At 55.7% G+C, this 11,916-nt stretch overlaps 1 protein-coding gene across 1 annotated transcript; it reads left to right on the top strand.

Moving 5' to 3' along the window:
- The first annotated feature begins 958 nt into the window (after positions 1–958).
- GFI1B (growth factor independent 1B transcriptional repressor) lies at positions 959–11,596 on the top strand. Its single transcript, XM_046653712.1, has 7 exons — positions 959–986; positions 7,413–7,532; positions 8,021–8,158; positions 8,576–8,847; positions 9,451–9,588; positions 10,545–10,809; positions 11,418–11,596. The coding sequence occupies exons 2-7, from the start codon at positions 7,433–7,435 to the stop codon at positions 11,594–11,596; spliced, it is 1,092 nt and encodes a 363-aa protein (XP_046509668.1). The 5' UTR covers positions 959–986; positions 7,413–7,432.
- Positions 11,597–11,916: the final 320 nt, after the last annotated feature.

Here is an 11,916-nt window from a genome sequence, read left to right on the forward strand (position 1 = left end):
GAGACTGGCCACCCAGCTTTCCCCTTGTGACTGGGGACATCCTGGAGGTCCCCATGGGTCTCCCCATCTCCTCCATGGCCACCAGATGGCGGCACACGCAGGCCCTGGGACTTGAGCACAGCCCGCACAGGGGCCTGGGTGGGCTGGGGGGGTCTCCCTATCTTGAAGCACCTGAGTTCACTACCACCCCTGGGTGCTCCTTCACCCATTCTAGAGTAAAGTGTGGGAAAGTGCGAATTTGGCTTTACTTCTCAAAGGTCATCTCTGCGAGGACAAGAGGGGCCTCTCTAAGAGCGTGTGCAGCAGCTCACAAGCCCAGGGCTGTGCAGCAGAGTGCCCGAGCTCCCACGTGGAGCCCACCCTGGGGATGCTGAGGTTGTGTAGGGAGAGAAGGAAAGAGAGAGGGAGGGAAGGAAGGAAAAAGGGAAAGAAGAGAGGGAGGGAAGGAAAAGAAGGCGAGAGGAGAGGGAAAGAAAGAAAGAAGACAGAAAAAGAAAAAGAAAGAAAAAAGCTAAAGAAAGTTAAGCATCTTCTATACAAAATCAGGTTTATAAGTAAATGTTTTAACTTTAATTTTTTTTAATTTAATAATGTTACCATAACTTTCTTTTCATCCAGATGTTATTCAAAATTTCCGGAGAGAGAGAGTATTGCTCCGGGAGTGGAGAGTTAGAAATGAGAATTCAGAGTCCTGAGTCCTGGAAAGCTTTGATAAGCAAATACAGCCGCACTGCTCGCGCCCTCTCTATTGGCTGGTCCTTCGCCGCCAGATTTTGACACAAATAATCAGATTGAAAATCAGGGAGGGGAACAGAAGAGGAAAAAAAAACACACACACACGCACGCACAGTGAGAGAGAGAGAGAAAAAAAAAGGAGAAGTATCTGTTTGTGCAGAGAGTCACGAAGTTGACAGAGTGGAGCCGATCCCCAGAGAGAGGCTCCGAGGTTCCCAGCGCTGGTCCCGGACGGCAGACCTGGGCAAGAGGTGAGTGCTGGAGACCGTGCCTGCCGCTGCTTTTTCAATTTGCATGTCTGACTTAGATTGTTTCCAGGCAGGTTACCTAGTCCCTTTTGCAGTCATGGGAAGAATAAGGTGGGCAGGAAAATCTTTTAGAGGGTGTGGATTTTAGCCCTTGAAGCCAGGAGAGAAGAGGTGGTCTGGAGTCAGTCTTATCTGAGATGCTGCGAGCCTGTCTAGGAATTACGCCTTCCACCAGCTGTACATAAACACCCGTTCCAAAACTCAGTTTTATGCTGACAGCTATCACCGACGTGCACGATGTCATACCCACACCCCAGCTGTCCCAGGGACCCGGGCAGAGTGTGATGCGTCCCCCCTCGGGCACAAACGGGCCCCGTCCCCCCAGCACTCCGAGCCTTTTTTGTCTGTAAAATAAGAAAGCGGGATTGAGAGAACTCTGAAGGAAGTTCTCGCTCCGGCGTCTGCAGTCCCAGGCAACCTTCACCAACCATCCTGGGACACTGTGAGAGCAAGGCGCCCTCTCATCCTGAGGGCACAGGGGAGGCTGCCATCTCGTACTGCACTCCTCCTGCCTCCAGGAACAAGAGAACTGTAGACGGGAGGTGGTGCCTCAGCTCTGCTTTCCCCATGATTGTCAGCGCCTTTTCTACCCATTTTTGGAGAAAAAGCCGAGTTAGAGTCTTTGGGGATAGATACTCGCTCTGCCACAGGTCTTATTAAGGAGGCGTCCGTGGAATCGCTGTGGGTATGTGCCTGTGAACGTTTGTCTGGAGAGAAAGTCTATGGCTTTCATGAGATTCTGGAGAGGGGGGCAAATTGACTTGCCGTCTCTGGTCGTGGAAGAGAGCTGAGCCGCACCTGCCCGTGGGGGCTCACAGCTCCTGCGTACTTCTCACTGGGCAGCAGGTAGAATATTTCAGAGTCTTGGTGAAGTGGTGAGTTTCTTGTCCTCCAAGCTGGTGGAGAAGGGAATCTTTGGATAAGGAGATGGGTAAGGTCTCTTCCAACTCAGATTTTGGGGTCAGTATGTTGGTTTCCCTGCAGAAAGTTCTTGGGGAACATCGGAGAGCGATACCTGGCTGAGGTCCGATTGACGGAATCACTCAAAACCAGTGCGGACCATTTGCTCAAGGCTCTCAGGAGCGTGGGGTGGGGTTGGGGGGCTCCAGTGGAGAGCCCAGGACTCCAGATCGGTCCCCGTGGGGAAGCGGCCTGATCGAGTGATGCTTCATTGTGACACAACCTCCCAACTCTTCTCAGAAACAACAGAAAACCTTACCCCTCCTTAGTCTGGAGGGAGGTTTTTTGTTCATTTGTTCCACGAATTCGAACCAACGGGAGCAACTTTAGTCTCTAACACAGAGATGCCCAGGAAGTGTTTTGTTCACGCCTTTTTTTTTTTTTTGAGGTAAAATATATATATAACACAAAATTGACCATTGTAACCATGTTTAAGTGAACAGTACGGTGGCGTTAAGTACACTCACGTTGTTGTGCTACCATCACCACCATCCATTTACAGAACTTTTTCCATCTTGCAAAATGGAATCTCTGTCTCCATTAAACACTAACTCCCCATTCCACCTTCCCCCAGCCCCTGGCACCCACTGTTCTATTTTCTGTCTCTTTGAGTTTTACGACTCTAGGTGCTTCACACAAGTGGAATCATATAGTCTTTGTCCTTTTGTGTCTGGCTTATTTCCCGTGACATAATGTCCTCAAGGTTCACCCATGTCGTAGCAAGTGTCAGAGTTTCCTTCCTTTTGGAGACTGAAATATTCCATTGTGTGGATAGACCACGTGTTGCCCATCCATCCATCCGCTAATGGACCCTCAGGTTACTTTCACCTTTTGGTTGTTGTGAATAACACTGCTGTGAACTTGGGTGTGCAAATATCTGTTCCAGTCCCAGCTTTCGATTCTTTTGAGCGTACAACCAGAAATGGATTTTCCCACTTTTGATGTCGAATTCTCTGAACTTAGGAGGAGAAATTTGAGAACCCATTCCAATAATCATAGTGACCATTCTCTGCTGGGGCCCCTGAAATGACCTGGGCTCACTTCCTCTGGATCCTGCATGGAAAGGGGTTTTTTTTTTTGTTTGTTTGTTTGTGTTCCCCATGAGTCACGTCTTTAAATATAAAGGAAGTCCAAAGGGACCTCTGTAGCTGATTATGAGAAACAACCGAGTCTTACCCAACCTTGCAAAAGGGAACCCGAGAGATGAGTTTCTTAGTCAAGGTGGGCCGCTCTGGCACTGAAGATCAGCCAACTGTGCTTGGGATTTTAGAGCAAAAGGGAAGTTTAGAAATCTCTTAGTCCAACCGTCCCTTCTGAGAGAGAGGAAAACCAAGCCCCAGGTTGGCGGCTGACATGTGGTCAAGCTCAAGGTCACAAAATGAGACTCAGCCCCACGGGAGGCCCGAGGTGACAGGTTGCGTGAAAATCATAGGCCTGCTTCTCTGACCCCACTGGAAGTCGGGGTGCAGGGCCACCCCCATCAGAAGCTTCGGCCGAGATTCTGACTCAGGGTCAGGGGACCCTCTATCAAGATTGGGGGTTTTGAAGAGATGTTAACAATGAGTCTCTTTCCGGAGGCCCGATAGCATCAAGGCCTCTGTTTTATGAAGAAATCTTAGGCTTCTTTCACAATCTCTGCGCTGAGCTCTTTCTCAGAACGGGTTCGTGTGAATCAAAACGGTGTGGTTGTTAATTAACTACAGTATAGGTGATTGGTTCCTGTTTTTTTTTTTTTTAAGCTCAGCTAACAGGGGCCAAAAGGAAGTTCTCCTGGTGTGCTTGGTCCCCACGGTGAGCTTGAAGGCTCGGCCATGGGGCTGGCTGTGCCACTGTCACTTTGCCAGGCTTAGCAGAGAGGACGTTTTGGGGAGGGAAGGGGGACGAGATTGGGGTCTTTCGGGGGGATCACTAGAGTAGGCCCTGAGAGTCACCTTCCTCCAGCTGGGGAGCCCTGGAAGCTGGGCGCCCTTCTCCCCGTGTGAGTGCTCATGAACCCCAGAGAGCGTTATTGCTGTGTTGTCATCCTGGGGTCGAATCAGTGGACCTCTAGGGTCTTCTCAGGTTCTGAGCCCCACGGAAGACCAAAGCTTCCTAAAAGAGGCCTGTTCCCTCACTGGCCTGTCCCCCGGACACTCTTCAGGAACCCGTGTGGGGCTTTCTGGCGCCTAGAAAAGACGTGAGGATCAGGGGAGTTTAATTTTTCCGCCATCTTGTCCTGCCAACCACCTTCCCCTCCCTGCTTGGGCAGGCTGTCTCCATCAAGCGCTGAAAAGGACCACAGATGCCGATGGGCAGAGCCCTAGGCCAGGAGTCAAGTCCTAGCAGGACAGAAGCCCTGAGCCTGGCTCTGCTACTGGCCCCTGAACAAGCCTCTTTCCTCTCTCAGCCTCGGTTTCCCCCTGTGACTCGGGAAGACAATCACTGCTTCCCTTGCCCCAGTGGATGCCAGATTCGGTGACATAATGCACAGTGGGAGCTTTGAGCGCTGTCTCGTCTTCCTCCTTAGTGTGTCAGCTCAGTTGCCTCCACACTGAATAAGTACCCACTCCCTGGTCTGATGGTCAAGAGCGTAGAGGCCTGGGGGCGGGCAACAGACTCCTGCTCTGCCTCACTCTGCCGTGGGATCCTGAGCCAGCCTCTAAGCCTTGGTTCCTTCTCTATAATGTGGGGTAATAGTGACTCAGCTCACAGGTCAGGACTGAGGGAGCGAAGGCCATGCAGGCCCTGGCAGCAGGAAGAGTTTCCTGGTGCTCTGGCACAGCGGCTTTAATGCCTACCTTTGGTTCTAGTTGATTTCCTAATAAAATACTATGTAAAAAGAAAATCACCTTTTGATAGAGAAACAGACGATGGTCCTTGGAGGCCCCCCCCTCCCAGACAAAAGACGAAGGGAACCTAGTCTTCTGGCCCTCCCTCAGTGCATGGGGGTCTCCTCCCACTCTCCCCAGGGGGCTTCCTAAAGCCAGGAGTTAGAAGGGGGAAGGATGGGGGCTGTGGGGAGCCCTGGCAGGGGAGAGGGAGGAGGCAGGAGGAAGAAGACTGTCCCTGGGAGATAAGGCCACCGTGGGCTGCCCGACAGGCCTGGGGGGACGGCGGGCCAGGCGAGCCTTGTGAGGTCAAAATCTGACAGCTGGATGGGACTCCAGAGGCCTTCAAGTCCCAGCCCCTCACTTTAGAGCCCAGAGGGGAAGGGCCTGGAGCAGGTCCCAGCTCCTGGTCCAGGGCTGGCCCCCATCCTTGGAGCCTGCTATGGGCCGAGCGCTGGGGATGCAACTAGACGGGATGGGATGGGAGAAGTGCCCATGCTCCCGAAGCTCCTGCTCCTGTGGGCTGAGACCCGCCCTCAGGCTCAGTGCTGCCACAGCCCAGGCACCTCGCTGAGCACTTTACACACTTGTTCATAATAAATAGAGGTCCCTTCTTCCCCAGCAATCCCAGGAGGTTGGATTGTCACCCCATTTAGCAGATCTGGACACTGAGGCCTACAGCAAGGGGGGCAGCACCTGGGATGGCCCCTGGGCCAAGCAGGCCTCAACTCCTGATGCCTCCAGGGGGCTCTGGGTGAGAGGCAAGCAAGTCTGGGCACGATTGGGGGGTCCCTCTTCTGCCCGGCTCTGGGTCATCTTCTTGGGGAAGGGGTGACCCCCGGGCCTGCTCCGAAGGCAGAGCTCCAAGCTGCCCTCTCTAATCTTCCTCCTCCCAGCCTGCTCCTCAACCACAGCCTTATCAGCCAGGCCCTGGCTGTTGTTCAGAGCAGCCCTAATCCCTTTCCCGCGCTAGGCCCTATCGCCTGCCCCTGCAGCCCTGCATGGGGCTGGCCCGGGGAGGGCGATGGGAGGGACTCCTCCTCCGCGGCCTGGGGAATGGGGCCAGCAGAGGAGCCCACAGGACCTGGCTGAGTATTTCCTCTAAAATTCTTCCCGGGTGCAGCTTGAGGGTGGGGAGAAGAGAGGACCACTGGAAGATGCTCCGGGTCTCCCAGGAGCCCTCAGGAGAGCCTCGCAGTCTAGGCACAGGGATGTGAGACGTTTGGGGGGGCAGGAGACACCCTCTGTCCCAGAGGGCTCTGCACGGAAGGCCAGGAGTCCTGGGTGGTCACGCTGGTCTGGCTCTGCCACTCCCCAACCCCGACGTGGGATCAAGGGCCAGTCCCCCCCATCCCCTGACCAGTGGGTTCAGTGACCGGGCTGGGCTGGGCTGGCCACTCTCAGCTCCTGGAGTTGGTGAACATTCTCCTCTTCCTCCGAATCTACAGAGACCTCAGGCCTCCGGGTGGGGTGGAGCGGGGGCTCCTCTGGGGCCTCAGACCCTGTACACAACTCCAATGCCCCCATCCACCCCCACTGAGAGTGAAGGCCCCTCTCTTTCTAGGGACCAGAATCTGGGCTGGGGCTGTGGATGAGGAGGCGCGGCCCTGCTCTGACTGCAGGGATCCCAGCTGGCATGATAACATGGATTTGCAATTGAGGTGGCCCCCTGGCTGCAGCCCGCCGCCAGGCCCCCTGTGACAGGCACTGAGCACATACAATGCGCTCACCAGCACTACGCCCCTGGATGCCCCACCTTACAGAAAAGGGAATAGGCCCAGAGAGGTTAAGTTCTGCCTCAGACTGCACAGCAGGTGAGCAGGGATTCTAACCCATGCTCCTCTGACTCCAAAACCTGAGCCTCTGAAGGCAGATCCCAGTGGGGTGCAAATGGAACATTCTGGTTGTGGGGTCTACAGTATGTCACAGTTGCAGACCCCCCTGCCCTTCCTTCTCTGCTCCCTGCTCCCAGTGCAACTGAGGACATGCAAGTGGGAGCAGCCTGGCCCCGGGGTTTTCTAGAATTCGGGTGTGCTGGTTTCCTAGCAAGAGAGTAGTGAGTGGGGTCAGGATTTGTAGCTGCCATAACAAAGAACCGGAAAGTGGGTGATCAACAGAAACAGAAGTGTGTTGTCTCAGGGTTCTAGAGTCTAGAAATCCGAAATCAAGGTGTCAGCACAGTCAATTCCTTGTGGAGGTTCCATGGGGGGTCTTTTTCAGCCTCTCTCCAAACTGCTGGTGGCAGCCAGCAGTCTCTAGCATTCCTTGGCTTGTAGCAGCGTCACTCCAGTCTCTGCCTCCCTCTCCATGTGGCCTTCTCCCTTGTGTCTGTGTCCATGTCCAAACTTTCCTCTTCTTGTAAGGACACAGTCATACCGGATTAGGGTCCACCCTAACCCAGTGCGACCTCATCTTAACTTGATCACATCTGCAAAGCCCCTATTTCTAAATACGGTCATATTCACAGGTGCCAGGTGGACATGAACTTTTGGAGGATACTGTTCAATCCAGGACAGGAGGTGTCGGATTTCAGGAGGACGCTCTAAATACGGAGTCTTGTCCTCTTGTCCCTCCTAACTGTTCTCACCCTCTCCCCCTGTAGGGGTGGGACTCACACCGAAGATGCCACGCTCCTTCCTTGTGAAGAGCAAGAAGGCTCACACCTACCACCAGCCCCGTGTGCAGGAGGATGAACCGGTCTGGTCTCCTGCCCTTAGCCCCGGTGAGTGAGAGCTCAGGCTGGCCTCCTGCTGCACGCACCCAGGGCTCCCTGCCCCATGTGGTGGGGACGCAGCGGCATCCCACCCAAAGTGCCCCCTCTGGAAGCGAGAGGAGCTCAGTAAATGCTGATTGAATGAATGAATGAATAAATGGATGAACGAATGCACCCATCTCTTCTGACTCCTTGGAGTGATGAGAGCATCAGGATTGGAGGTGGTCCTCAGTAGCTGACGTGGGGGTCCTAATCAGAGGTCTGATCTAGGGCTGAGGTTGGGGTGCTCAGGAAAACCAAGACTGGTCCAAGAGTTCTCCTTGGGGATCTCCTCCTGGCCGCTACCCTGGGGCAGAGCCCCTGAGCATGAGCAGCCAGAGACAGCAGCACGTGGATCTCTCTCTGGGTCCCCTCCTCCAGGGAAGGAGTCTACCCCGGCTCCCTGCTGACTTCCCAGAGCTGTAGCTGGTGGCTCTGACCATCTTGTCTCCCCACAGTTGTCAGGGACCAGGTCCTGAGCAACGACCCTGTCCTCAGCACCCTGTTCCCAAACCAGTGCCTGGACTGGACTGATCTCAAACGGGAGCCGGGGCTGGAGCTGGACCCAAGCTTGGCCAGGATGTCATCAGCACCAGGTACCCTGCTATTCCCCAGCGAGTGCGCGGTGAGTGGAGGGTGGATGGGCTCCTGGAAGCAGGGACCTTGGAGTCAGGAAGGATTGACAAGGTCCCCTGGATGCACTCTGAGCTCTTGGGCTTCTGCTTGGACCCCTCCTGGACCGGGAGCTCATTCCCAGAGGAGGGCTTCCATGTGGTGGGTCGGAGGGGGCAGCTGGGCAGGCCGATGCAGCGAGGCGGTGCTCAGCGGGGGAGCGGGGTGCGATCCTGGGCTGGAAAGCTGAGGGGCCACGGTGAGGACGCAGACCTTCCCTCACGGTAAATATTTGGGGCTTACCCACTGACACCCTCAGCATGAGGTCACTCAGAGGGTGGTGGGGAGTGGCTGACCTATTTTTAAATGTCACCGCCATGTATGTGTCCTACTCTCCACAGAGGGCTCCGTTGTGATGTCCCGACCCCAGGATGGGGACTTGCCACCCTCTGACTCACCCCCGTTCTATAAGCCCAGCTTCTCCTGGGATGCCCTGGCCTCGTCCTACAGCCACAGCTACCGGCAGGCCCCCTCCACCATGCAGTCGGCCTTCCTGGAACGCTCTGTCAGCCTGTACGGCAGCCCCCTGGTGCCCAGCACCGAGCCGCCCCTGGACTTCAGCCTCCGCTACTCGCCGGGCATGGACGCGTACCACTGCCTCAAGTGCAACAAGGTGAGCAGCCAGGGCACGGGAGGGATCTCGGGCCCTGCTCTCATCCTTCTCCTGCACCCTGGCAGCTGTGGGTGCTCACAGCTGGGTGTTCCCTGTGCTGTGAATCTCAGGTCCCCTGGTGGGATCAAGGATTCACTCTGTTCGTCCTCATCACCATTTATCAAGCCCTGACTGTGTGCCCAGCCCTGTGCTAAGCACTTAACATGCATGAGCCCTGGGAGGTAGATAAAGGGCTAAGATTCGGAGAGGTTGAGCCATTTGCCCAAGAACACACAGCAAGTAGATATCAGAACCAGCATTCAAACCTGGCTCTGGCCAACTCCCGGTTCTTAACCACTAGGCTATTCAGCCTCTAGATAGGGCTAGGAGGGACCTTCCAGACCCCTCTCCCAGCCTCTATTTTACAGACGGGAAACCTAGCCACAGAAAGGGAAAGAGACCTTCCTAGGACACACAGCACACGCCAGCAGAATCGGCAATCCAGGGCTCCTTCCCTTGAACACCTCCCCGTGGCTGGAGCTGGGGGTGGGGTTGGCCAGCAGACCGCAGGCCCATCTCCCTCTCTGCGGCCCCACTGGCCTCATGCTCTGCCCCTGCCCCCAGGTATTCTCCACCCCACATGGCCTCGAGGTGCATGTCCGCCGCTCCCACAGCGGGACCCGGCCCTTCGCCTGTGACGTCTGTGGCAAAACATTTGGTCACGCCGTGAGCCTGGAGCAGCACACGCATGTTCACTCCCAGGTGGGCAGCTGGCCCAGCCTGGGGCCCCCAGTTCCCACTCTTGCTCTCTGCTTCTCCCAGGAAAGCCTAGGGGCTATGGCTGGGTCTCTCACTGTCTCTGACACAGGGTGACACAGAGCGGGGGTCCTTCCCTATCTGCCTCCTCCGTCCGGGTCCCCAACACCCGCCTGTAATCCGGTTCAGTCCCTGATGGACCATGAACAGTTGGAAGAGGCTCTTGGCCCATCTGGGATTTGGGGGGCAGCGAGATGCTCACAAATCATCCAACCCCCTGAGTGCCCAGGGCAGGGGTCCTCACCTTTGCAGCCCTAGACTCTTAGAATCCTGGAGTCAGCCTTAAGGGTTCCTCTCGTCCCACCTAGTACCCTGGAATTAGTGTCCATCCCTGGGAGACACTGGAGCTGCCCTGAGCCGCTCACACCTGAGTAAACGGGAACGACCTGGTGGGAGACGCGTGATCATGAGCACGTCCACGTGCAGCTGCTGGCTCAGTTCTCAGCCTCCAATCCTGCCGACGACCCTTTGAGGTCATTACTATTACTGTTCCAAGGTACAGATGAGGAAACTGAGTCTTAGGGAGGCTAAATGACTCCCCTAAGATCATGTGGCTAGTAAGAGGCAGAAGCCAGAATGGGCCCTGATAATTCAGACTCTTAGCTAAACCACTGCACAGCCCGTGACCATCCCTGCCTCAAGGAACTCACTCTGGGTTAAGGGAAATGAAATGCGAATCCCCCAAAAAGCTCCCAGCTCAGTCGGTCCATTGGGCAGTCAACAAACATGTCTTGAGGCTTATTTTGAGGGGAATACTTTGAAGGTTACAAGGAAAAGTCCCACAGGAGGCCACTCAGGCACAAAGCCTCAGCTCCTCCTGGGACGCAGGAATGGGGTGCCTGGGTCCTGCTCCTCCAGGCCCCGTCCTCGAGGCCACCCCAACGGAGTGTCCTGTTCCTCAGGGGATCCCGGCCGGGTCCAGTCCTGCGCCCAGCTTGGCAGTCCCGGGTCGCGAGGCCCCGCCCGAGCCTGATCCCCCGGGGCCGCGTTTCCTCCGGCAGGAGCGCAGCTTCGAGTGCCGGATGTGCGGCAAGGCCTTCAAGCGCTCGTCCACGCTGTCCACCCACCTGCTCATCCACTCGGACACGCGGCCCTACCCCTGCCAGTTCTGCGGCAAGCGCTTCCACCAGAAGTCGGACATGAAGAAGCACACCTACATCCACACGGGTGAGGCACAGCCTCCGGCAGCCCTGGGCTTCAGGATGGCGCAGGGTCAAGCTACCAGGGGCGGGAGGGCGTGCTCCCCTCCAACAGGAGGCCTGGACACACTGTGCTACTTGAGTTCACTTAATGCATAGAAAAAATATTGGAAGGAAGGAGCAAAAGTCAACACTGATGATTTCTGGATTCATCCATTCATCCCTCCACTCATCACTTCTTCCTCTACTCATCCATTCATTCATTCTTCCAGCCCTCCACTCATCCATTCATTCCTCCACTCATCCATTCATCCCTCCATTCATTCATCCCCCTGTTCATTCATTCATTCATTCCTGAGCTGTTAGCTGAGTGCCTCTTTTGCTCCTGGCCCTGTGCCAGATGCTGGGCTATATGGATAAACAGGACAGACCTGTCCCTGCCCTAACCCGGGTACAACGCAGTGGGTGGAGGGGGCCAGAGTCATATTTTTGCATGTCCCCCTTTTCTAATTACCTTCTAAAATGCATGGGGGCTGTCCGTGAGATAGAACATAATGAAGCTTGGAGAACAAATGCGGGGCATTGGGGCAGCAGGCCCGGTGCGGATGGCCCTGACCTGGCCTTGCTGTCCCGCAGGTGAGAAGCCACACAAGTGCCAGGTGTGCGGGAAGGCCTTCAGCCAGAGCTCCAACCTCATCACCCACAGCCGGAAGCACACGGGCTTCAAGCCCTTCAGCTGCGAGCTGTGCGCCAAGGGTTTCCAGCGCAAGGTAGACCTGCGGCGGCACCGCGAGAGCCAGCACAACCTCAAGTGAGGCTGCGCCTGCACCCTCCCAGCTTCTGGCTAGCTTCCCCAAGATCCCATCCCCTGGAGGGAGGCCAGCCTCACGCACCCAGATCCCCAGTCTCCTGGAGGCAGCACTGGACAAGAGTCTTCAAGATTGTTTTGAGACTCACGAAATTGCTGTGTGAACTTGGGCAAATTGCTTTCACTCTCTGAACCAACATTTCTCCTGCTGCAAAGTATGGGAGCTGGGATGGATTGTTTCTGTGCTGAAGTTGTCTACAGGTGTAAAAACTCAGGTGCCTTTCCCAGGGCAGAGCCTAGAAGGCCTGAGTGGCCCCAGGTGGACAG

The sequence above is a fragment of the Equus quagga genome, chromosome 1 (genome assembly GCF_021613505.1).
Source record: "Equus quagga isolate Etosha38 chromosome 1, UCLA_HA_Equagga_1.0, whole genome shotgun sequence".
Taxonomy (NCBI): domain Eukaryota; kingdom Metazoa; phylum Chordata; class Mammalia; order Perissodactyla; family Equidae; genus Equus; species Equus quagga.